Source organism: Globicephala melas, chromosome 9, assembly GCF_963455315.2.
Source record: "Globicephala melas chromosome 9, mGloMel1.2, whole genome shotgun sequence".
Classification (NCBI taxonomy): Eukaryota; Metazoa; Chordata; class Mammalia; order Artiodactyla; family Delphinidae; genus Globicephala; species Globicephala melas.
In genome coordinates this window covers 104,755,854-104,781,813 of record NC_083322.1, presented here as the reverse complement: position 1 = coordinate 104,781,813, position 25,960 = coordinate 104,755,854, and the positions used below count along the sequence as shown (strand labels likewise).

Genomic DNA, 25,960 nt, shown 5'->3' with positions numbered 1-25,960 from the left:
CCTCCGGCTCGCGCTCGGGGTGGGCCCCGCGGACACCCGGGCTCTAGCATGAGCGGTGACCTCGGGTAGTCACCTCTGTCCCCCACGTCTCTGCTGTCAGGCGGGGAGGAAGCCGCAGGGAGGTGTCGTGGGCGAGGCAACTGGTTTCAATTAGTAACCTGCTGGTCATCCGCCGCCGCCCGCTGCGGAACAAGAAACCAGGCGGGGGTGGGGCGGGGGCGCCGGGAGGGGAGGGGCCCCGGGAGAGGAGGAGGGGCTGGCGGGCGGGCGGGGACCCCCGGGCGGCCCTACTCCACTCGCTCGCCGGTAGCTCTCGGCAGGCGTCGGGCGCAACCCGTGGCGGTCCCTGCACGGGAAGTGTCTGCGGCCAGCGTCCTGTTTTCAGGAATCATCGACCTGCCGGTGAGGCGGCTCGGGCTCGCGGACGCGGGGCCATCTGCGGGGAGGCTGTGCGTGGAGGGGGCGCGGGCAGAATGTGCGTGGAGGGCGCGCGGGGAGGATATGTGGGGAGGGTGTGCCGGGAGGGCGGGTGGGGAGGATTGCGCGGAGGGCGCCGTCCGGATGCTGGTCCACCTGGCGGAGGCGATTCGCGCGTGGCGGAGCTGGGCAGGTCTTCCTCAGTCCAAATTGAGCGGGAAGGGAATCGGGAGCATTTGGAACGTCCCCGTCTTGTCGGGGGAGAGGGGAAATTACGTTTTGGAGAATGAGTGTTACCGTACTTGCAGAGTTCAAATGGACTCAGGTGTGCGCCTTGAGCCAACAGACGACAAAGTGTCATAGCGTAAAATACTGGCGTCGAGGTGTCCGGCAGGTCAAAAGAGAAACTTCAGTCACAGAGTATCTGACACAAATCCGATTTGCAGCGGGGAGCGGGTCCATCTGCAGCTCTTGTATGCAGCAGGCTGTTCTTAAGACTGGCACCTGGGGCAGCCTCGCCGGCTCCGGGGTCGGGGCGTGACCCGGGGACTCAAGGTCACCGGCCCGAAGTCTCCCTGCCCCCACCGCCCTTCCTCCAGGACTGGCGGTCTTTGGCCCTCCCCGCCAGAGGTCAGCCGTGCCCTGGGCGGCTCCCCGCCCATGGTGAATTGCAGAGAAACCCCGTCTGAAATCCAGGTTAGAACAGGACCATTTCCTGGAAGGCCTTCGAGGCCGGCTCCAGGCGTGGCGACCCTGCGCTCTGCACTCCCCTCGGCTGTTTTCCGTCCTTCCGTCTGCCTCTCCGCCACCTTGCCCTGACTAGCCTGGCCTCACTTTGACCCATCTTTCCCCACTTATTCTGTTTTCCGGGTCAAAGAGACCTTCGGTTCTATTCGTTGGCTGTGACCTTGGCTTTTAAAAGACTTGCGATTTCCCTGAATAGAAAGATTGTCTGCATCTGGGTTTCCCACCCTGCCAACCCCTCCCATCCTGTCTGCTTTCACTCTGCCAGGCTCTCGGCTCCACTCTCCCACTTCTCAGCCAGTCTTCCATGACTTTTTTCCCTTTTCAGAGGCCAAACTGACCTTCTAGTTATCTCTCTACTAGACTCCTTAATTCAGCCAGGTTTATCGGGCATGAATTATAGTCTTTTCTAGGACTTTCAGCCCTGGTGGGCACTGAAGTAACACTTTAGTTGAAACAGACAAAGTAGTTTTTCTTTACATTGGCTTTTGTCCAAGTGGACTTTTTCGTTAATCAAAAAATTAATACAAACTCATTGTTAAAAAAAAAAAAAGAACCAAAACTAACATATAACAGAAAGTGAAACTTCCAGCTTTTCCCACTTCTTAAAGGTAAACCCTGAACATTTCTTTCACTTCCTCCCATATACACACACACATTCGCTTTTGAAATACGTTCATTAAAAAAAAAATGTTATGGGCTTCCCTGGTGGCACAGTGGTTGGGAGTCCGCCTGCCGATGCAGGGGACACGGGTTCGTGCCCTGGTCCTGGAGGATCCCACATGCAGCGGAGTGGCTGGGCCCGTGGGCCGTGGCCGCTGAGCCTGCGCGTCTGGAGCCTGTGTTCCGCGGCAGGAGGGGCCCCAATGGTGAGAAGCCCGCGTACCGCAAAAAAAAAAAAAAAAAAAAAAGTTATAAACGTTTACACACTTAGCTATATGCCAAAGTAACCCACCTGTCTGAATTTGGTTTAGTGGGTTAAAACTAAAATAAAACAGAACAACAACAAAACAAGAAAACCAAAACCAACTGAAGGGTGTTTTGATTTTGCAAAGTTAGTGTTGCTGAGACAGTCTTAAGTAAGGAAGGGGTGGGGTCAAACCAGATAATGTCGTATCTCATGGAAGTAGAACAGGCAACAGAGAAATTGTAACGTGCGCTGACAGGCCCACATTAAGAGCTAGAGTGCGAATTTCGGTTCGCACTGTGTTCCCTTCAATGGTGGTTGGGAGGAAGGTGAGCGATGGCCTCCCGTGTCTCAGGTGGAAACAAAGGGTAGTTCTCAGTAATTAATGATTTAAAAAGGAACAAATAGTTCAGGAACAACCAACTGTTCTCAGGCAAGAGAAGTCACCATAGCAAAGGCAAGAATCAGTCATAAAGACTCCCCGTTTTGTTTCAAAGGGAAAGATTGGCCTGAAGCACATTCTTGAGCTGTTTTGCAGGATCCAAACCCCTTTAAGCGCCCAACCACCAGATTAACTGGTGCCTAAGGGGTGGTGATGCTGACCTTTGGGACCCACAATCAGGTGCCTGGATTTTGTCAATCTAGAGTGACCTTTACCTCTTTTTAATGCTAAAATATCTGCCCCAAGGGTGGGATTGCCGCCATGTTTGCACATGCACTGTGTGTTGGGGCATGTTGTCCGCTGGGCAAGGGCGTCCAGAACTCCCGTCTACACGGAAGGTCACGTGTGCCCTTTCATGAGTACACATGTGCCTTTGGCTTAAAGCATCCCCATCCCGCAGCTGGGGAGACGGTGCTTGGACGGCTAGCTCCCTGTCTCCTTCCTTGTTACCAGCAGTAAAGGCTCCTGCTTTAATCAGAAGTACCTGGTGTGTTTATTGGCTCAGCGCCCCAGGCAGTGGGCCCATCGGGTCCCCTAGCAGTCGAGGAGCCTGAGACCCCAGAGCCAGGATCAGAGTTCTCTGGGAGGTGGCACCTCCCGGCCGGAATCTAGTGAAACCCTCCTGTTTAGAGAACATGGGGTCCTGGAAAGTGAGAGGAGACACCTTTAGGACACCCGCGGCCCTTGGGACAGTGTTTGTTAGAAGGCATGCTTTCTGAGACAGGCTCCAGGTCGGGGGGGTCTCACGCCGCTGGTCGGCCGGGCTGTGGGAAAGCCGTCAGCTCTCCTGGAAGCCCTGTCTCTGGACTAGGGCTCACCTGGGACCCTGCTGCCCCCTGAACGACAGAGTGGAAAGTCCATGCTTCTCTAGTACTGGACTCGGCCCCAGGCGCCTAGTTCCTACCGGAGGCCCCGTATCCCCCGGCATTTCTGCCTCGGGTGATGGCTGCAGGCACCTTGTGCAGGAACCCAGTGCCTCTGACGAAACGTCCAACCTCACCCCTTGCTTGGAACATCACACTGTGGCCTTCTTTCCCTGTCCTCCCACTCGACACAGCATCCCTGGCAGCCTCACCCTGATACCACCTTCCAGCCCTTTGGATTCGCCTCCTGGATGTGGAAGGTGCCACACTTTCCTGTTCTGATTGCATCTCTGCTCACGCTGTGTGCCCTTCAAATCCAACTGCAGGGAGGAAAAGCTTCTATCCTCTTAGATTCAGTTCTTGGGGGACTGCAGGTTAAAAAGACAAAAGACAGATTAGCAAGAGAAAAGACAGATTTTTATTTACATGTGTATGGGAGAGTTCAGAGAAAAATGTGATTTCAGGAGGTAGTTGGAATTTGGGGCTTATATACCATCTTAAAAGACGGGGTGGGGAGGGCTTCCCTGGTAGCGCAGTGGTTGAGAGTCCGCCTGCCGATGCGGGGGGATGCGGGTTCGTGCCCCGATCCGGGAAGATCCCACATGCCGCGGAGCGGCTGGTCCCGGGAGCCATGGCCGCTGAGCCTGCGCGTCCAGAGCCTGTGCTCCGCAACGGGAGAGGCCGCAGCAGTGAGAAGCCTGCGAACCGCAAAAAAAAAAAAAAAAGGGGGGTGGGGAGAGGCAGAGAGGCACTTCTGGGAGAGAAAATGACAGAAGGGGGTGGGGCCAAAAGGGCACTTAGAGAAACACAGAGGACTTCTGAGAGACAAATGGCCCCTTAGAAAAACAGATGAGATCTAAGATAGGACAATATCTATTTGGGTTTTTTTCAGAGAAAAGAGTTTTTTCCTAAGGAGGGGTGGTGACATGTTTGGAAGTCTCTAGGTTCAGGCAGGTACGGGCTTTCGGGAACTCAAAGTCTTCAGCTCCGAATAGTTGTTATGTGACAGCGGCTTATTCTGGAGCCCTTTGTGTGGATCCAATATACAAACCTCTGACTGTCATTCCCTGCTTCCAGGTTTTCCGAGTCCCCCGGTCACCCCCAGGACGGTGTCACGTTGTCGGTGGTGACACGCGGCTGTCTGGGCACCTGGCCCCTAACCAGCGCCCGAATCCCGTCTCCCCATGCTGAGCTGGCTGAGCTGTTTCTTCTGCACCCTCCACATATCTCATGGGGTTTCATGTCTCCTTGTTGTAAATACCGTTAGTCCTGTCCTCTCTCTGCCACATCTTTTCCTGGCTATTCCTAGTCGGGGACCACTAAGAAACAACCCATTCCTCACGCTGAACTAGATAGACCTCCGGGCACTGTTTGCACCTTTCCCTGGCTCTCCGTCAGCCGACCTGCATTGGAGCTCATGGTCACTCGTGTTTGCGGCAGTGGACTCCGGCTTCTCAGAGCCCTGGGTCTTTCTCATCTCCCTTCAGATCACACACACCCCAGCGGGTGCGGGTTCTAACCTGAATAGGTACACCTTGAGGAACCAGGACAGCTACCTGTTGGGGATTTGACACATTGGATGACTAATGTGTGCAATGCTTAGCACTTTCTGCTCTCTTACAGATAATACTTAATTAGAAAGGCATTAAGTTACTAAAAAGGTGAACTAAAAGTACCAGGCAAGTGCCCGAATCCCCCCTGGTGTTGCAGCTCCATCCACAGCCACAGGGGCTGAGGCGGGGCAGACAGACCAACCACCTTGAGTCTTTCCTGGTTGGACAGCGCTGCGACGCTAATTCAGTGATGGGGTTTGGCAAGCTGTATTTTCTCCGCCACGGAGGAAACGAAGTGTATGCTCCACAGGTTTCGTCCTGGGATGATGCCCAGGCTAGAAGTCTGCTGTATGATGTCAAGCGTGTGTCCTTAGGAAATGCACATACATATTATCTGTTGGAGGAAACAGGTCCAGGTGCATGATAACATTAATTCAGTAAAACAATTGAAAAAGCGGTTGTCAGAAACATTCCCTAAATTCTCTGAATGAGCTCACCTATGAATGGCCTCTCCTAGTTACACTGCACAAGGGCAGTGCTGGACAGTGCCCGCCCTGGGCCTCTGCGTGCAGAGTAGACGGTGGGGCATCCCCCCACGAGTGTTTGTCTATGCCTTAAGTTGTGACCCGGAGTTGAACAGACTGCAGTGGACCCTGGGGGACTCCTCCTCTCCGTGTTAAACCCCAGTGGACCAAACTTGGGCCTTGTTGGTAAAGGGACTGCAGCATCCCCTGGGCCTGTTTCCTGATTCCTTTGACGGTTGGAAAAAATAATGCAGCTTGCTGACTGAAAAAAAAAAAGCACAACCTAACATTTGGGAAGTATGTTTTATGCGGCGGCCTCCCTGAGGACTAGCCCAGCACACAGCCTCTCAGAGAGCTCTGAGGGACTGCTCCGAAGAGGTAAGGGGGGAGCCAGGATAAAGAGGGAGTTTTGCTGAAAAACAAACAAACATGTAATTAAAAGATTACTACTAATCAGAAAAGCAGGCATCTCAAGGATTTCAGTGCTATTCTGTGTATGGGAAGATGCAAGAGTCTGGGCTCATGGAAATCATTCCTTTGATGTGCATCTTCACTACCTAGGGCCAGTGTCCTTCTTTTCTCCATCCTGAGTCCCCTCGGGGTGCACCATGAGGGCTGCTGCAGTGGCTGATGGAGGTAACATTCCCTGTTTACAGGAATGACTGGTGCCATTCGTTTGCCTACAAGTTTATGCACTTTTTTTTTTAACTTGAAAATTTCTTCTGAGATTCCACCATTGCCCTGTGCCCCTGCGTGGTTATCACTCCCTTCTTAATCATCACCAGGGTCTCCTTTCACAGTAACGGGGCCCGCTCCCCTCGCTAGTGGCCTCTGGAAGAAGGGGGAGTCTGGGTGAGCAACCAGCCTGCCAGTGAGAGTAGAGTGGCTCCTGGGCTCCCCGTCCTGTTCTAACTGGTCTCAGCGGAAGTAAATTGAGAGGTTCACCGCCTCCCCACCTTTGACCTTTTTCAGTGGGCGGGGTAGGGGGTGGGGTGGGGGCGTGGCCATATCGTTGATCCTCCACACCCAGGTCCTTCTGAGAATGAAATGTGGCTCTGGTGACTATACCGGGACTCCCAGGCCAACCTGCCTGTGTGCTCACTCCACCTGTAAGTGTCTTAAGATACTTAGTGGGGAAATTTCCAATTAGAACATTGCAAAAGTCTGTGATTTTCTCTGCACAGAGTTGGTTCAGTAAAGCCTTGCTGCCCCCAGGATGAGGCTCAGGCCCAAGGAGGAGTTACTTTGGGGGTGGGGGGTGGGCGGGGTCGCAGCCTGGAGGGGAGCAATCACCTGGCACTGAGAGTACAAGGGGAAGCAGACCCCGAGCAGACTCAGGAAGGAGCCCAGGTCTGGGGCAGCAGAGGGCAAGGCCGAGGCAGGGAAAGCGGTTCTCTGGCTCAGGGGCAGGAGAAGCCACCCGGCCTAGAGAGCAACACTTTCTCTGCAAGGCCAGACAGGAGGTCTTCTCTGTGGCTGAGATTCCTTTCCTGGAAAATAGGGGTTGGGGACCTTCTGGGGTGCACTGTGCACCTCTGATTCAGCCGCTGCCCCGTGGGAAGGCGCCTCTAGCTCTTCCTCTTTCTGAGCTCCCCACCCCCTACCCACAGAGGAAGAGCCAGCAGCTAGGAGGGGACGGATTGCAGGAGGAGGGGACCCCAAGCCCTACTTCATCTCTCAGTGGACAAGGGAGAGCCGATAATGAGGGCTGGGGGCTGGCTTCGCCGGAAGGCACGTCTGCACTTACTGCAGACAGTGAGGTGGATCCCAGAGGGATAGCGGCTGCTGACTGCAGGGTGGAGGTGCCAAGGGCTGCATTTCCTGGAAGCCAGACTTCTTCAGAAGCTGGGCTGTCTGCATCAGTCTGTCTGATGGATGCTGTAAAGGCAAATTATGACCTAAGATTCTGATCACCAAGTACAATTCTACTTGGTTTTCCCCACACTGTCGAGCAATTCTCCACACCAGCCCCTCCACCAGGGGGTCCTACAATCCAACTCAATTCTGACACTGTCTACCTGGGGACAGTGTCAGACCCCAAAGGCTAAGGGCTCAGTCTCATAAGACTGCCCGCCTTCCCCCTCCCACTGCCCCCGATCACAAGTCCAGGTTATCACCTGTGCTTCTGACCCACTGGCTATAGAGAGGAGGTTCCCATAACCCCCCTCCTTGGGTTCAGTCAATTTGCAGTTGACTCACAGGCTGACATTTCCTCAGAAGTGTCCTGTAAATGCTAAGGGAGCATGAAGGCTAGGCGAAGAGAGACAAGGCAGCACTGCAGGAAAATCTGTGCTCCAGACCCAACTATGACAATATGCTTTGGTTTTCAGAATTTGCCAAAAATGGTCAGTATCTAAGTGTAACAGCGGCCATTAACCCTTTTTTCCAAAAAGAGGGCTTTGGGTTTTAGCTTTGTGAGGCTGGTTCTCTGGTAAGTGGCTGGTGAGGTAGCAGGTTGAGAACCTGACCTGGGGATGGGGAGCTAGCTCCACCGTAGACCACTCACCGAGTTCACCCAGCAGGTGCTCGGGCTCAGCTCTGCGGGCACTGGTGTCGGGTCGGTGCTCTGGTGGCTGAGCCCCAGTAAGAACTGTGGTTGTGTCTCATGGTTTTCCCTTCCTCTGGTTCTGGAGTGGGACCAGGGCAGGGGTTGATCCCTACCTGCCCCAGGTCTTTCCCTTCCCTTCATGGCAGGCCCTCAAGAGCTGGTGCCTTTGCCGGGCCCCTCTCTGCCCCCTGAGCTGTCCTTGAGGCCTGCTGGAGGAGAGTTAAAATTCTAGAAGCGTGAGGCACCCAGGTGTGGTCTGTTGGGTCAAGGCAGTCTTGTCTGAGGGACCAGGAAGTGAAGAAGGGTTTTCTACCAGAGTAGGAGACGCCAACCCAGGCTCGCTTTGGGCACATTTCCGCCAGCTCCTCTCTGAAATTAGCAACCCTCCAGGTCTTATATATGTACGTGTATGTGATGTAAATTTGTTGAGTTCCTCTTGATGGCACTGACCTTCCACAGGTTAGTGTGGCCTTGCTGACGGTCCAAGTGACCTTGGTTCCTATTGGGGGGATCCACGAGGAGCCCATTGGACTGAGGTGTCTCTAATGCCGAGGCAGCCTGTGTCAGCACACTGAAATCTAAGCTGTAAATGCCTCCAGGCTACAAAATCAAAATGCTATGAACAACCACTCACACAGGCCCCTGGGCCTCATGCTGCAGCCGTCAGTCACGTCCTTGCTTTGCTTCCACCTTCTCTCCGTCTGCCGCTCTCCTGCTCCCTTGTCAACCACTGACTCCAATCGAAGTGCGCTCATATAAGCTCCTCAAGTGTTGACTATTACTTCTAACAGACTCTGTGCTGTTTTCTCCTAGGGTCCTGCCTCAGCTGAGGGATGGCCTCGCCAGGGGCTGAAACAGAGAAACCTGGAAATCACAAGTAAGGCTCTGACCTGCATGCTGCTGGGCTCGGGCTCACTGTGATGACTTTGAGCCACACAGTGCTCTAAGAGCTGACACACGTGGACACCTTGGTTCTCATGTCAGAGCCTGAAGCCTGGAGGACTGACCACTCAGTGGGCATACAGCTGAGCTGGCTGAAGACCCCTGGCACCGGGTGCCAGGGCCGCTGCTCGTAGCCTTGGGATGTTTGTTTCCCAAGGACGTCTGGGCACTTGCTTGGGGTGCCCAGACCTGTGTCCAGTGGGGTTTCTTTACATCTGGACACTCTTCTGAGTCACAGTCCCTGCTTCTTTCCCAGCTCTCTCTTGGTTCTGACCTTTCAATACTTTCCTTATTTCTTTGCAGTTTTTCATTATTCCACTATGTGATTCACATGGCCACTCTTTTATGTATATTTGTGCATTGCTGGTGTTGATGAAAAAAAATTACTCAGTAGTTGATCTAAGGAAGAAATGGAAAATTTTATTTGAGCCAATCTGAGGATTATAACCCAGGAGACAGTTTTTCAGAAAGCTCTGAGCATTGCTTCACCCATAAGAGGTCAAAGCACGGTTATATAAGTTTTTGAGACAAAGGGTAATAATACCAAATGATGCGTTACTGACAGTTTACACAATCCAGATCTACATGTACAGAGTAGTGGGCATGGGTCATCATGGCCCCTCACAAGATTAAGAAGGAAGGTTATCTCTTAAGGAGTTGTGACCCTTGATGAGATTAAAAAGGAATGCTGTCTCCTAAGGAGGTCTGGCTAGTACAGATGTACAACCCCCACTAAAGGGAAGAGAGGAGATCCAAATGGACAAAGGAAATGTTATGTTTAAATTTTTCTCATTTAAAATTTTAAAATATGAACTTTTTCATCAATTTCCCCCTTCTGATCATTAATCTTTTGATAGAAAGCCTTAGGTGATCAAATATTTGTTCCTTTGATGCCAGGGTGGTTGCTTACCTGCCCTGGGTTCATCATGTCCCTTGATGTCCAGACCTAATAGCCTGCTCCTTTCTTTCCTTTTAAGGGGTTATATTAGTAAGATGTCTGGCAAGGACTGTCAGTTCCAAGTTGTCCAGTAGAAGTTATGCCAATTTAACCTTGCATGTACCTTGTGCTTGTTCATTAATTTATAGTGAGCAATAGATGTGATCAAAATTGACAGTAAAATTAATGTCATTAGTAAGGGTTTAAGCGAAGATCCTCCTAAACCAAAGCATTTTTCTAGTATTTTTACTAAATTTGGAAGATGATCATTCAGAACAGAAATTTGATCCTTCATATGTCATAAGACGAGCTAACAAATATCTTGGCCAAATGGTCATACCACTGGAAAACTGATAGAAACCCAGAATCCTCATATTAAAGGCAGATTGGCAGGGGTTGTTTTCAAGGATACCTGCAGGTGAACTTAAGCCCAAGGGAAAGCAACTACATCTTCCTAACCAACCCAGGGAAAGCCAAGGCCATAAACTTTTCTGTAGGTCTACTGAGTCCTGTTAAGAGATACCCAATATTTAACATCTAGTGAAAAGGAGTATTTATGGCCAAGTTCAGAACAGGTGTCATTAAATTGGCCAGGTAGGCTGGTCTCACTTAGTGATATTGGTGATAATGTTAGCTTGAATGGTGCTGATAGTGTTGGTCTTAGTGGAAGTCTAAGAAGGCCTGATATGGTCCCTTCCAAGGTGGCTGTAAAGAGTCCTTTATCTGATATCTTTTCCCGTATGCATAATCCCCTGGTTGCAGGTCATGGCACATGTGATCTTCATCTGAAGATAGATGACTGAGATAAGTTTCAGAAACAAACTCTACAGTAATGTAACATAGCAACAAGGAATTATCTGAGAAGTGAGTCTGAGGCAGTAAATACAGACCTCAGTTAACAATTATCAGGTAATTAATTTTATTACCTGATAAAGCTACTGGGAACCCAGGAGTTCCCAATTTCTGGAGAGATTAGGTAGAAAGAAAAGATAAATGTCTCAATTCCACTTACAAGGGAGTAATTTACCCAAATTGCTGTAAGTCATAATTAGCTTGAGGGGAAGAGTTTCCTTATATCTGGAAAACAGATTCAAAAACCACCAACCAGGGAATTAATTCCCTGGTGGTCCAGTGGTTAGGACTCTGTGCTTTCACTGCAGGGGGCACGGGTTCAGTCCCTGATTGGGGAACTAAGATCCTACAAGCTGCACAGCGTGGCAAAAAAAGACAACAAAACCAAACCCGGAAAACAAAACCACCAACCAGGGATTGAACCCAGATCCCCACAGTGAAAGCACCTAGTCCTAACCACTGGACCACCAGGGAATTCCCAAAAAGTCCTTTCTATGAATCTTTTTGAAGATGAAGCAGTCTATAAATGACAAAAGACTTAAAAAAGCAAGGTTAAAGATCTGATTACAATGCAATTGTCAAAGAAACTTGGTTATTGCTTTGTCATACAACATTTTAAGACAAGAACTAGAATTATGACTATAAACATTTACCAGGACATACCAGATTCTTAGGAGCTCCATATAATTTCTAGAATATGTATATTAATAATATTTACCCATACAATATAACCTAGGAAGGTTTATCACCACTCATTTGACAATGCTTCCCATGTAATTTAACATACCAAATAAGCCTAATTAATTTAATATTCCTCTCTCTGAGGTGCTTCAGGGGTCCTCTCTGAAGAACCCCAAAGTTAGCTAGAGGTCAAAAGAACTTCAGGGAGAATTTGATATTTGGGAGTTTGTCAAAATATCAAAAAAGGTTTAAAACACTTGGTCAAATAGGATATAGGTCACTGAGGAACAATACTTAATTCACTTAACCAAAGTGACAATAAAATATTTCACAAGCAAACACAGCTCACTCAAAAGGCTCACTTAAAAGGCAAAGAGGGCTTCCCTGGTGGCGCAGTGGTTGAGAGTCCACCTGCCGATGCTGGGGACGCGGGTACGTGCCCCGGTCCGGGAAGATCCCACATGCCGCGGAGCGGCTGGGCCCGTGAGCCATGGCCGCTGAGCCTGTGCGTCCAGAGCCAGTGCTCCGCAACGGGAGAGACCACAACAGTGAGAGGCCCGTGTACCGCAAAAAAAAAAAAAAAAAAAAAAGGCAAAGAAACTTACATAATCCATTACCAAAAGCAACTCAATGTTCCAAGAAAACTTTATTCTCTTAACAGAGAGAGAAAACCAGACTCCAGTCTTGCATCAGCTACTCTTAATAACAAATGTATTTAATTCAATTCAATGCAATCCTAGCCTCACCACACACAGAACTCTTTTCTCAGTGTTCCCTTTTCCACACACTTTCCATAATGTTCTGTCTTTTGTCCCTTATTTATTGATTATGCAGAAAAAAACAGCTCTAGGACAGAATTAATTTCTTTCCGTTGAACAAAATGATTTCCATTCCTCATACCTTCTTTGGCTGAAAACACGTCTCTGACCTTCCTTGCATACTGAAATGTTTCCCTTATTATTTTAGTGGCTTTAGTTACATATATATTATAATTCTTAACCTTAAAACCTAGTATCCAGCAGAAACTAACAAATAGGCAATTATGAACTGTCTTTTACATTAGCATCCCAAACATTATCATCCCACACATTAGCAAACGTATACATACTATTTACCATTTCTAGAAAACACATGGTTTTTTTTTCTAACAGAAAATGTCTTAGTGTGGCACCAAATATATTTTTATTAATAGTCCTAAATATCTTTAATTTCTCTGTAAAAGGAAGCTTATGTTCAGTAATTAATGTTTCAGTATCTTATTTGGAATTAAATTCTGGATAGTCATTGAATTCCCATCCTTTAACTTAATCTAACAAAACTCTAAAGTTTCAAGTTATCTAAATCTGGAGAGACTATTTTTAAGCAGACATTCCTAAAACATAATTATTCCTTTAGAGTTTACACCAAAACTCTCATCATTTCCATTTAATTCACTTAAAAGTTTAGCATACCAAGTCATTTCTCTTGCTGACAAATTTTGTAACAGGAATAATAAGATCTTATGTGATTTCTAGTGAACCTGGGTACAGTAAGAGTATTATACTTAATGTTGGTGACTGTAAAGACATGTCTGTATTAATTAAACCATTTGCTTTCATTAAAATTAATTTTAATGAAATTAAAATTAATCCTAGCTCACAGGATTCTGAAATTCATTCGAGATAGTTTCTTTTATATTTCTAGGTATGTATATAAGTAGCAGCTAACTTCCTTTAAGCCAATTAAATAGAGCTCTTATACAAATTAATTTTGGCAATACTACACATCGACAATACAGTTAGACACATACAGACACACAGACAGAGACCCCATGGTTCCCAAAGTTCCGCAATTTCAGCCCTGAGTCAGGAACAATAATAGAAATCCCTTCAGTTACAAAAGAAGTTGGATTCAGATTGGGTTTCTGGCAGATGCAACAGGGTTGCCTGTCTAGAGGGCCAAACCCTTTTTACTAATATTTATGAAGAAGACACTTAAGATTTGCGTGTCCTTGACAAGTCAAGTTCCAAATTACCTATCTCCCTTTTGTTTTCTTCTCTGGATAAGAGTTGCTTTCCTGAAATCTGCATTTTAAAAAGATTGCAAATCATTCTGGAGGTGATCAGGTAGAATATTTGCATCTCAAAGGCATAGAGGGAGAAAGGCAAGTTCCTCCTAGGAGGACTTTGTTCCCTTAAGGCCAGGAGTTTTTTTTTTCTTCTTCAATGCCTACAAGCCTCTGAAGATAAATAGGGGAGGATTTTGGAGTGGTGAAAGGATTGGTAAGCTTTGAGATGTTTCTGAAGGCACACCTCATGTCCTGTAAAGACTAGATTTGTAAAACAAGGGCAGCTGTTTTTCATTCCTCAAAGAATTGGGTGACCTTCTCAGTGTATCAAAGGACTGACATGCCCATTCGTGTATGTTGGAATGTTTGACTTCCCCTCACTTAGCTTAGGGGAGAAACCCCCCACCCCCCCCAAAAAAAATTCCTGTCAAGCTCTGAGTATCAGCTCTGGTCAGTTTAGTCAGACCACAGACCAGTGCCCTCCCATCTTGGTAATCCGTTCACAAAAAATTTGAGGATCCTCCCTGGCTTTAAGAAATTCTTTAACTATGGCCCTCAGTTCCAACTTTTTGAGACAAAGGGTTGTATGTCAAATGATGTGTTGCTGACAGTGAACACAATCTAGATCTATAGGTACAAAGTGAGTAGTGGGTCATGGGTCGTCATGGCCCCTCACAGGATGAAGAAGGAAGGTCGTCTCCCAAGGAGGTCTGGTTAATGCAGATGCACAATCTACAGTAAAGTGTGTGTGTGTGTGGGGGGGGGGTGGCGGAAACAGGCAGAGAACAATTTTATATTTAAAATGTTCTCATATTGCCCTAAAATACAAATTTTTTTCATCACTGGAGAAGCAAGAATTTGATGTCTTAATCCCAATTCCTACATGGACTTGAAATCCACTACTTTTCCCAGTTTCCTCCCCACCCACCTCTGCTGGGGTTCCCTGGGAGACCCCATCCTGGGCAGTGGCCTCTCCTGGTTCTGGTGGCCTCTTGCCTTGATGATGTCCAGGGCCGTATGCTGCCCTCTGGGAACCCAGCTTAGGGCTCCTTGGTTCTCTTCTGGGAGGTCCCTCAGGAACTGCTCTGGATACTTGCACGTGTGGGTCACCTAATTTCACACGGGCACCTGTCCCCCCCTTTCCTTCCCCATGGGTTCTGAGGTCCATTTTCAAGTTTTGGAGCTGCCCTGAGAATAGTACTTGCAGAGAGAATTTTTAATTGCACTAGTAGGATCGCTGGTGCTTCTTCTTTTTTTTTTTTAATAAATTTATTTTTGGCTGTGTTGGGTCTTTGTTGCTGCGCGCATGCTTTTTCTAGTTGCGGCGAGCTGGGGCTACTCTTCGTAGTGGTGCGCGGGCTTCTCACTGCGGTGACTCCTCTTGTTGCTGAGCACGGGCTCTAGGTGCGCAGGCTTCAGTAGTTGTGGCTCGTGGGCTCTAGCGTGCAGGCTCAGTAGTTGTGGCTCACGGGCTTAGTTGCTCCGCGGCATGTGGGATCTTCCCCGACCAGGGCTCGAACCCATGTCCCCTGCATTGGCAAGTGGATTCTTAACCACTGCACCACCAGGGAAGTCCCTCCCTGGTGCTTTCAATCATTGACAAGCAAACACGCCCTGTCCCCACTTTCCGAGCCCCTCCCCCCCGCCCCTCCCTGCCCCACCCCCCTTCCCGGGTTGAGGATCCTGGAGGCTGGCTGAGCGGGTGGTTGAAACGAAGGCTGGAGAAGGGAGGCCTGGCGTCAGGTGCCCTGGATGTGACTCCACTGAGCAGCGACCCCTTCCTGTTGGTTAGTCATTATCTTCCCCTCCCTCCGACGTTTTATGGTCAATACCAGCTTGTATGGTCCACCCTCCAGAGGCCAGCGTGTCCTGTGAGGAGCCCTGAAGTCCAGCTCATGAGCACAGCCTCTTATTAAAGGTGTGACCCTGAGCCTTTATGACGGGGACTGGTAGAACCTAGCCTCTGTGGCAGTTGTGGTGTCGAATGACTTATACGCACCACCACTAATGGCATGGTTTCCACCGCAGTTGAATGTCTTCCACCCTGCTGCTCTCTGCATCCCTTCGGCCTGGCACAGGGCCTGATGCGTGCTTGTGTGAGATTCAGCTGAGGGTCCCCCTCCTCCCTGCCCCAGAGCCCCTTCCTTGTTCTCTGCCAGTCCCTTGAGCGTGCGGCGCAAGATGTCTGGGCCAGTTTGTCTAATGGTCAGTCGTGTTGTCCCTTCCCTGCTGATAAACTCCTGGAATCAGAAGCCGAGTTTCATTCATTTTGCATCTCACCCATTTCTTTTACAGAGTAGGTGCTCAATGAATATTTGTTAAATGAATAAAGTGACAGAATAAAGCAAGGTAAAGTCACTTGACATCATGTGTAGACTAGAAAAATAGTTTTCCAAGTAATATGTCTGTGACTTGTTATTTTAAAATCCTTTAAAAAGTGGAGTTTAATCTATAAAAAATTGAATCACTATGTTATAGACCTAAAACTAATACAATACTGTAAGTTATCTATACCGCAGTAACAAAAATACTTGTTCTATTCACTGTTACGTGTCCAATTTACATATTTTAAAATCCTTGTTGGTCTTCACAGTTATGCCATATTTCCTTCTCCTCTTCCTGGAATGAAAGAGGAAGGAAACGTTTTCTATTTTGAAATATGACACAAAGTTGTTGTATCTCATTCTGTTTCGTCAGTTCCAATGCTTGGCCGTTAGCCCTTCTATTTGTACTCTTTGTTCATAACATCCTGAAGGAGAACAAGAACCATAATTACAGTAAAATATTTGTCTTTAAAGGAGCTTCAGATGCTCTGGCTGTGTTATGACTTCAGAATTTCAGCTTGGTCTGGAGAACTGGATTTGGTCCCTTGAAAAGAGACCTCCCTGCCCCAGGAGAGTAAGCCTGGTCAGGACCGGTCGGGGTCCAGTGCAGACTCTGGCTTGGGCAGGTTGCTTGCCCCTCCTGAGGGAGACTCTCGCATCCCTGCCCCGGTGCCAATAGCACAGTCTGCTAGCGGTCCTGCTGCCAGTTTAGTGATGAGCTCAGCGTGTTGGCCAGTCCACCAGCACCCTCCCCTTTAGAAAAAGATCTGTCTCTCTTCAGTATTTTGTTCGCATCTTTTCTACATCAGCCTTTTGAGACTGTTTGCCTGTGAGTTAACTTAGATGCCATTCTAGGGAAATCGGAGGGAAATGTGAGAAGCACGAAAGTAGGAAGCGAGGAGATGCAGGAGAGAGAGAAGCAGGTGCCCTCGGCCTGGAGCCTGGGCATCTACGGTTGCTGACCGATGGATCCAGAGAGAATAGGTGTTTACAAATCACAGGCTGCTGAGAACTTCTCTTCCTGTATGGTTTTTTTCTCACAGAGTTAGACGGAGAAGGAAATGTGATCCGTGGGTTCGGGGCGGAAAGTGTGACTCTGAAGGAAGAAACAGCAAGTCTTGATTGCTGGGGACCCATGGCTGCCTCCCTCTGTGCCACTGGCATCTGGCAGCACACCTGTGAGTGGAGTCAGGAAGGCACAGCTGTGGAAGGAGGCGTGTCTAAGGCTGGAGATGCAATCTAGACCCGGGCATCGTGTTTGTAAATAAAGTTGTGTTGGAACACATCCACACTCATTTGTGTGTTGTCTGTGGTCACTTTCATGGGCGAACAGCAGGGCTGAGAAGTGGCAACAGAGCCCCTATGAACTGCAAGGAAAAAATACTTACCATCTGGCCTTTTATGGGAAATGTTTGCTAACCCCTATTGCAGGCCAGCAGCGTGCTGTCCAAGAGAAATATAATGTGAGCCACACAAAGTTTCTAGCAGCCGCACCGAGAAAAACCAAAATGAAAAGATGTCTTGTCTCATTACTCCCTTTGGACATTGTACCAGCAAAGTGCTGGCTAGTGAAACAAAACGAAAAAGCAAGGCCTCAGATTGGAAAGGCTATCTCTGGGTGGGAGAATTAGAGGCTATTTTTCTTCTTCTCATCCATCCATATTTTCTGTGATAAATGTATTATTTTTATCCATTTATTTATTTATTTATTTTTTTGCGGTACGCGGGCCTCTCACTGCTGTGGCCTCTCCCGTTGTGGAGCACAGGCTCCAGACACGCAGGCTCAGTGGCCATGACTCACGGGCCCAGCTGCTCCGTGGCATGTGGGATCTTCCCGGACCGGGGCACGAACCCGCGTCCCCTGCATCGGCAGGCGGACTCTCAACCACTGTGCCACCAGGGAAGCCCTATTTTTAAATTGAAGCCAAGTTTATATGTTGAATGAACCTGGGTTGGGTAGCAACTGGCTACATGCTTTATATGGGATGATTTGGCGTTTTGATCTTTTTTTTTTTTTTTTCTTTTTGTGGAGACTTTCGACTTCGGGGATCTTAGTTCCCTGACCAGGGATTGAACCCGTGCCCTTGGCAGTGAGAACGTGGAATCCTAACCACTGGACCGCCAGGGAATTCCCATGATCTTTGTGCTTTTTTGGTGTTCTTCTGCGTTCTTCCTGATCATCCTCCAAAGAAGCCCTGGGTGTGAAGAGCGGGTGAGGGGAAGGAGAGAGGGAGGAACGGAGAGAGTGTGGGAACCTCTGCAGGCTGGGATCGGCCTGCCCGCTGTGGCCCATGCGCCTCGCTGGCACAGGGTGTCGCTGTGGTCCTGCCGGCCCCTGGACGCTGGTTCTCTAAACTGCCTCCTTTCCTGTTTTGGGACAGCGACTTTGTACAGCTTTGCAATCCCCACGTGGCTGCAATGAAAGAAGATGTCCTCTACCATTTCAGCCTTAGCACCAGCACGCACGACTTCCCGACTATGTTTGGAGACGTGAAGGTAAAAGCAGGGGTTTTGATTCTGGGCATTTGCCCCAAGATTACCCCCCTTTCAGGTGACACAGGTAGACTGCGCCACACAGGGCGGAGGTGACAGAGGACAGGCTCTTGAAGTTATATGTTGATCGGATTTTTGCAAATTGTTACCTTTCAAGAATATGAACTATTGAGTGAAAGAAAACTATCACAAAGACGTATTGGTTCCTATAATTGAAACAATGTAAAATAAATTTCCTAATGCTTCACTGAGAGACTAGAAAGGAGCAGACACTACTCCTTTTCTAGGGGAGCAAGGGATACCCAGGAGGGGCAGTCGCATGTGTCTGCTGTCTCTCATTTAAGATGCACATCCATCTGTTTAGCTAGTTTGGTCCTGACTTATCCTCGCAGAGGACTTTTAAAGTGTCTAATCCCCGTGTGGAAAAGTGGGCTAACGTTTAGAATTCAAAACTGAAACAAGCCAGTGACCCTAGGTCCAGGGCTGCCTCATGCGATCGTAAAGTCATAACCAGGTTACATCCTGTCAGCCACCCAGATCTTTTGTTCTGTTCGTTTCAAACCGAGGGACGACTTTCCACGTGTTGTTGTCTTTTTGTTTTTAAATTTTTATTGGAGTCTAGTCGATTTACAATGTTGTATTAATTTCAGGTGTACAGCAAAGCGAATGAGTTATACATATACACATATCCACTCTGTTTTAGACTCTTTTCCCATGTAGGTCATTATGGAATATGGAGTAGAGTTCCACGTGCTATACAGTAGGTCCTTAGTAGTATCTGTTTTATATACAGTTGTGTCTATATGTCAATCCCAATCTGTCAATTTATCCCTTCCCCTCCTTTCCGTGTGTTCTTAATTCATTCCGTTTTCATTCTCTCCTTAAGTTTAACCTGTAATTTTTTCTAGGCTACAGAAGTTTTCCTTTTTATGTTAAGAGGCTAATAACTATTTGATCACCAAGTCCTTAAGACTGGCTTATTCACCTGTTTTTCTTTTGACGCTTTCACGTACGACACTTTGCAGATGAAGGTTCTACTCCTCTGAGAGCCACCTGCTCACCGCACAGCTGCGACTCCCCGAGCCCCCACTGGCCCCCGGCTCTTTCCACAGGTTGGCCATTTGGGCCTCTGCCAGCCAGTGAAACAGCAGTTAGAAGCCCGTGTTACAGATGGGCTGTGGGGCCCTGGTTGCACACTGAGGGGCCCGCAGCATCTTATTTCAAACGCCGGCTCTCTCCAGTGCAGTGGGCTGCTGTGCACACGATGTGTGGAGCCTGGGCGGGCGTGGAGCCTGAGCTTTCCTGCTGGAGAGGGCGAAGGTGTGGTTGTCCTGGCTTGTGTGGAGCTGATTGCTCTGCACTGTTGGGGCCTCTTGCACTGAGCTGTGAGTCCATGAACGAGTGCTTCTTAAACTCAAGGGAGTGTCAGAATCAGCAGGGGGCTCCTTAGTGAACACATTACTGGCTCCCCAGATGCGGGGGGGCCAGGGAAGGGACCTGCATTTCTAGCAAGTTCCAGGAGATGCTGCTGCCGCTGGCGGGGGGCACTTTGAGGACCCCTGCTGTACAGACGGGGTGCAGCGCCTGTGCTGATTGGGGCTCTGTTCTCTGTCTGCAGTTTGTGTGTGTTGGGGGAAGCCCTTCCCGGATGAAAGCCTTCATCAAGTACATGGCCGTGGAGCTGGGCCTTGACCACCCAGGTGCAGAGTATCCCAACATCTGTGAGGGCACCGACCGCTACGCCATGTTTAAAGTGGGCCCGGTGCTGTCGGTCAGCGTGAGTACCTGCCCTCGTGGTGGGCTCAGCCCTTGGCTCTGCAGGCCCCATCCCCGCCCTGCACACAGCCTGACAGAGGAAACAGGAGTCGAGGAGAGCCTGGGGCTGGGCTGCACAGGTAGTGGAGCCCGTCTCCAGGAGAGACAGATACACACGTACAAACACACGCGCACACCCACCCAGCTGTGCGCACACAGTGAGCACCCAGGTTGGAGACCCGGGAAGATGGTGCTCTGCCTGGACCAGGGCCACGAGGAGAGCCGGGCACCAAGTGGTCCCCACGCCATCCGCCTGTGTTACTTCACACACATGCGATTCAGCAATGGGTGAACACAGAAACCTCTGGTGTTCTCGTTTTCCAGTTTTGGTTCCCTTTGCAGAGGAGAACATTTTTAGAGGAAGTGCTGCCTTACAGTAAGGCTGCCCCTGAGGCTGGGACAGGGGCCCAGCCCTCTGGGCAGCTGAGACGTCTGGTGGTACTAACCACCCGCAGCACACCCAAGAGTAAGACGTAATCCATGGAAGCACTTCCCACAAGTAAGACTGCAGGACGAACACGTTCTCCAAAGAGGGCTTGGCCTCAGGGGCAGCTCCTGGCAGACGTGGCACCGGGAGGGCCTCTGAAGAAGGGCGGTTTTGGGGATGCGGAGGTGGAGGAAACGGCACAGGCAGAACCGCGGCGGTGGAGCCACCAGCCAGTTACCGAGTTTGGCTGCGGCAGAGCGTGTGGAGAAAAGGGAAAACGTGTGCGGGGCTTCCCACGCCAGGGGATGTCTGTTACCTAGCAACAGCAGCCTCCTGGTCCTCAGCTGCCATCTCTTCCACGGGTGGTGTGGATCAAAGGGGTCATCCATTCGACAGCTTTGTGCAAACCTTTACACTTCCCCAAGTGTTCGGTTTTTACATGTACGTTAGGAAGTTCATCTTCTTTACCACCAGTTAGCAATGCAGCACAGAACACACAGAGGTGCTACCAGAGCGTGACGCTGGCATTTCTCCCTGGTTCTAGCATGGGATGGGCATCCCCTCCATCGCCATCATGCTGCACGAGCTCATCAAGCTGCTGTACCACGCCCGGTGCTCCGACGTCACCCTCATCCGCATCGGCACCTCTGGCGGGATAGGTTAGTGTGCAGAGTGCCACTGGGACCCGGGTGGGCAGCGTGGGGACCCAGAGCTCCTCCCTGAGCCGTGCCCAAGGAGAGCTCAGCAGCAGCAGGCATTTTGTTATTTTTTTCTGGTCCAGCTACTTCTCCCAACTCATACCCCAGAAATAGGCAGAGAAAGGCACCAGGCCACGTGCACCCGAAAACCCGTCCTTTTGGAGTTATACAACGTGTGCCTTCTTGTTTGCTTGATTCTCTTTTAATTCTTGCTAATCCCTCTTTTCTCTGCCTTTCTCCTTCACTTTGCTCACTCCTCCTCTTTATTCCTGCAAAGATGTGAAGCACCTTATGAGAAAACCTACAGGAAAATCAAAGGGGGAAGAGACAGATGCAATACAAAATTAAGATGTGTCCTTAAGTTGCGTAAAAGCCCTCCCGTTCGCAACATAATTTTTTTAACATCGCAAAGGCAACAAAGAAAGAAGAGGATGCAAGGAGAAAGTAAAACGCTAAACATCATGTTGAGTTTTCAGCCAAAGTCTTTGAGGCAAACTTGTTTTACTCTGATGTCCCACCTCTGGGCCGGTTTTTCTGCGGAAAACTGGGTGCTAGTAATTCTCACTCCCGCTGGGGAGCTGGGAGCTGCTGGAAGGAGGTCTGCGGTCATCAGCCTGGCCTCTGTGCATTTGTTTCTGACTGCCTAGACCTGACCTCCCCTGCATTTATGGTAATTCGAAAATTTAGGTTTTCTCGCTGTGATAGAGGATCGCTGTAGGTCCTAAATCTTCTCAATAGGTTATCTCATTTTTCTTTTCACTATATAGACAGATTGATGGTTAACATCCGTGTTTGCAGATTGTAATTCAAAGTTGAAAGGAGCTGTTCTCGGGAAAACACCCCAATGACCACGAGCTCCCAGGCTGTGCACACTTAGTCTGTGATACCATCGACCCAACGGACTCGTGGCTGTGCACATCGCATCAGTGTGGGCGAGGAGCTCCAGCAAATCCTTCCTGAGTTCTTGCTTTGGAGGGATTTTAAAATCAATAATCAGAGAGAGAATTCTGGAGGGAGTAGGGTGGATTTTGAATCTCCCAAAATTGCCCCATAAAAATGGAGAGATCAACTAGAGAGCCAGACCCCAAACCCCCGACAACAGTGTGACATGGTGTCCCCACAAATCCCAAAATAGGAACAGTGGGTGGCTGGCATGGGCCGCCACTCGGGAGGGAGAACTGGGTGACTCCAGCGTTTCTGTCAGATGTGAGAATTCTGAAACGGCCAACAGGTATCCGGGGAAAGGGCAGGGCCTGTGTGAGGAAGAGCAGCTGACACTGGGAGGGGTCCTGCGCCCTCCAATTTGAGGTCTGGAGTGGCTTGAAAATTCTAGGCCCCGTGAGTTCATGAAAGCCGTCAGCTGAGCTTCTTTCCAGGTCCACACTCGGTGTGGGGAGACACCTGAGGAGAGCCTACGTTGACCAGAACAGGGACAAAGCAGCGAGGGAGAGAAAGTCCAGATGCACATGCAGGGGGCAAGCAGAGCCAGAGCTTGGCAATTGGCCACGTTTTTTGTTTTTTAAACTAAAGTAGAGACACAATTTATACTTTATTTATTTTTTAAATTTTATTTATTTTTGGCTATGTTGGGTCTTTGTTGCTGCGTGCAGGTTTTCTCTAGTTATGGCGAGCGGGGGCTACTCTTCCTTGGGGTGCACAGGCTTCTCATTGTGGTGGCTTCTCTTGTTGTGGAGCACAGGCTCTAGGCACGCAGGCTCGGTAGCTGTGGCTCGTGGGCTTCAGTAGTTGTGGCTCGTGGGCTCTAGAGCGCAGGCTCAGTAGTTGTGGTGCACGGGCTTAGTTGCTCCACGGCACGTGGGATCTTCCCGGACCAGGGCTCGAACCCGTGTCCCCTGCACTGGCAGGCGGATTCTTAACCACTGTGCCACCAGGGAAGCCCATGGCCACGTTTTTTAATGTTTCATGAGAGCGGCTGACGTGGGGCTCTGGGAAAGATCTCCTGGCTCCTTCCTCCTCCCTAAATGTTTAGGAAAACCAATATCACATTAAAGTAAGTAGTAGTGTAGTAGTAGGAAAGGCTCCTGGTCAAATCCCATGCAAAGTTATTAAAAAACCAAAGAGCAAGGAGCAGAGTAACGTCTGTACAATCTTGGAAACGCCCAGGGAGGCACAGGAAGCAGGACCTCCGGTGGGTCAGTCCTGGAGGGAAGCCAGGGTGTCAAGAGCTGGTGACCGCAGGAGCCAGGTTTGGGGTGCCCCAGTGTTCCTTACTCAGAACCTGAAATAATAAGGTACAAAACAGGGACCAGCTGAACACATACTGGTAAAGGGAGCCCCAGACAGTTCCAGCAGCGACGGAAAGACGCTGCTCTGTGGGGATGGGCCGCCCATCAATTTCACTTTCTTCTTTGCACTTTTCTGTATTTTCTGCAGCGTCTACACATTCATTACTTTACCTTCAGGAAAAAAAAAAAACTGGTGCTGAAAAGAGATCCTTACCTATTTCTTTTTAGGGCATGACTGACCCTTCAGTGTTACAGTGCGTGGACGGGGCCCTCCCCTCCCTAACCGCCCCTTGCAGCCGGGACACCCGCTTCTTCCTGCAGGTCTGGAGCCCGGCTCCGTGGTCATCACCCGGCAGGCGGTGGACGGCTGCTTCAAGCAGGAGTTCGAGCAAATTGTCCTTGGGAAGCGCGTGGTCCGGAACACGCACCTGGACGATTGGCTGGTGCAGGAGCTGGTGCGGTGCTCCGCGGACCTGGGCGAGTTCCCCACGGTCGTGGGCAACACCATGTGTACCCTGGACTTCTATGAAGGTGAGGAGTGCGCTGGTCTCCCGCCTGGGGGTCCGCACCGCTGTGGGCCTGCGTCTCAGCACCGGTTACCTCGCGGGCCAGTGGGTCGAGGACAGGCGGGGCCCGTCGGGCTGGAAAGCATTTCTGTCTGGGGGCGGGGAGGGCATGCAGTAGGCGCTTACTGAGTGCCCGGGGGTGGGGGGCGGTGGAATGGGAGGTGGGCGCTCCCGGGCCAGCATCGGCTCTCCACGTTCCCAGGGCAAGGCCGCCTGGACGGGGCACTCTGCTCCTACGCGGAGAAGGACAAGCAGGAGTACCTGCGGGCGGCCTACGAGGCCGGCATCCGCAACATCGAGATGGAGTCGTCCGTATTCGCCGCCATGTGCAACGCCTGCGGCCTCCGAGGTTGGGTCCCTAGGCCGCAGCTCCCCCAACTGCCCCCCCACCCCCACCCCCCACCCCCGTCCTCCCGGGCCCCGCCCATCGCCAGCCTTGGCCTTGCACCCGCCCTGCCCCCAAGGCGTGTTTCTGGACCCCTGCGCTGGGACCTCCTTGGATTGTCACGTGGTCCAAGGCAGGGTCCTCAGTGTCTCTGCAGGGATTCACGTGCCACCGAGAGGCCAGAAAGATGAGAAAGTCCCCCCTTCGGGGCTGGGCAGGCTTCGCGGCTGACTCTGCAATGAATCTGGCCTTCAAAGATCTTTGGATTTCTGAATTGGGGCTAATCCACCGCAGCTCCTGGCCTCACCCTTCGAGGTCCAGCTCTGCCTTCCGGAATACCTGCCTCACAGCTTTCACGTCACCTTGCCTTTCAAGGCAGTGCAGGGCCCCCCGAGCTGGTCCTGGGGTTTGCTTGGGGATCTGTGGGAACAAAGGCAGGCAAGGATAAGGACAGAACAGGATAGTGTGGCCCTCTGAGCTTTTTCGTGTTCTCCGTCTATCAGAAGCCACTGTCGGCCCCTTCCCTTGAGGCCTGGACACTGGTCTCTGTGAGCTAAGCTAGAATCCCGCTCTTTGCACTGACCTGGGGTTTGCTCTTTGCAGCGGCCGTGGTGTGCGTCACGCTCCTCAACCGCCTGGAAGGTGACCAGATCAGCAGCCCCCATGAGGTGCTGGCCGAGTACCAGCAGCGGCCCCAGCGGCTGGTGGGCCACTTCATCAAGAAGTGTCTCGCGGCAGCCTGAGGTCCCCAGATCTCCAGACATGAGCGTTGGTGTTTGCAGCAAATAAAATCATTGCCACAATCTCCTGTATGACTTCCTGCATCCTTTGTAGAAGAGTCTGGGGAACCGATTGTGTTTCAGAGGCAAAGAATCCTGCATTAACTACGCAGGAGTTTTTGTTTTTTGAAAGCTTCATGGGAGAATTTCCACCACGTTAGCCTGATTTGGGTTTTCTTTAAGAATGCTCCTCTGAGTATTTGACATATTTTTAGGGAGGTTTTTCAGACTTGTAAATTCTGATAGTTGTCAGATTTCACTCACTAAGAGAGAAGTCACGTCTACCCTGGCCTGACACCTCCCCTGCATCTGTGCCCCCGTGTCCCTTGGCTTCTTCCTGGGGAGTCAGGACCCCCCAGCTGGGAGACTGGGGGACAGGCAGAGGGAGAATCCAGGGTGTCCCCTCCTATCTCAGGTGGGTCTGGCAGCTGCTTTGGGGCTGTCCCCGTGTCCCCCCAGCCCGAGGACAGTTGCCCCAGTTGTCTTCTTGGCACGTCTATAGCCGTCTGACAGTGTTTAGTGTTCGACTCTTAAGTGCCCAAGGCGTGCTATTTACTGATTGCACATATGTGCTACTTGGCAGGTAGCTCTGTGACTTTTCGGGGTGCGGGGAACTGCGCGGGGACCCTGGTGTTGACGTACGAGTATGGTCCACACACTCTTCAAGAACCCTCTTCCCTGAGATTCTTAGGTTCACCCCAAAATGAGGGTGGGTAATCAGGTCATTCGAGACCCACTGAGCCAGGCACCGGTCCAGATGCTAGAACCCC

General features: G+C 50.3%; 1 protein-coding gene across 4 annotated transcripts; it reads left to right on the top strand.

Moving 5' to 3' along the window:
* Positions 1-268: 268 nt before the first annotated feature.
* On the top strand, positions 269-25,206 carry UPP1 (uridine phosphorylase 1). 4 transcript variants are annotated; one of them, XM_030871347.3, is made up of 8 exons: positions 269-402; positions 8,812-8,875; positions 18,163-18,277; positions 19,893-20,051; positions 21,061-21,175; positions 23,782-23,991; positions 24,229-24,375; positions 25,015-25,206. In XM_030871347.3, the coding sequence occupies exons 2-8, from the start codon at positions 8,832-8,834 to the stop codon at positions 25,152-25,154; spliced, it is 930 nt and encodes a 309-aa protein (XP_030727207.1). In that variant the 5' UTR covers positions 269-402; positions 8,812-8,831; the 3' UTR covers positions 25,155-25,206. The 4 variants fall into 4 exon arrangements, with proteins under 4 accessions (XP_030727207.1, XP_069902422.1, XP_060161117.1 ...); XM_070046321.1 differs by lacking the exon at positions 24,229-24,375; XM_060305134.2 differs by lacking the exons at positions 269-402; positions 8,812-8,875; positions 18,163-18,277; positions 19,893-20,051 and adding an exon at positions 20,114-20,169.
* The last annotated feature ends 754 nt before the right edge of the window (positions 25,207-25,960 follow it).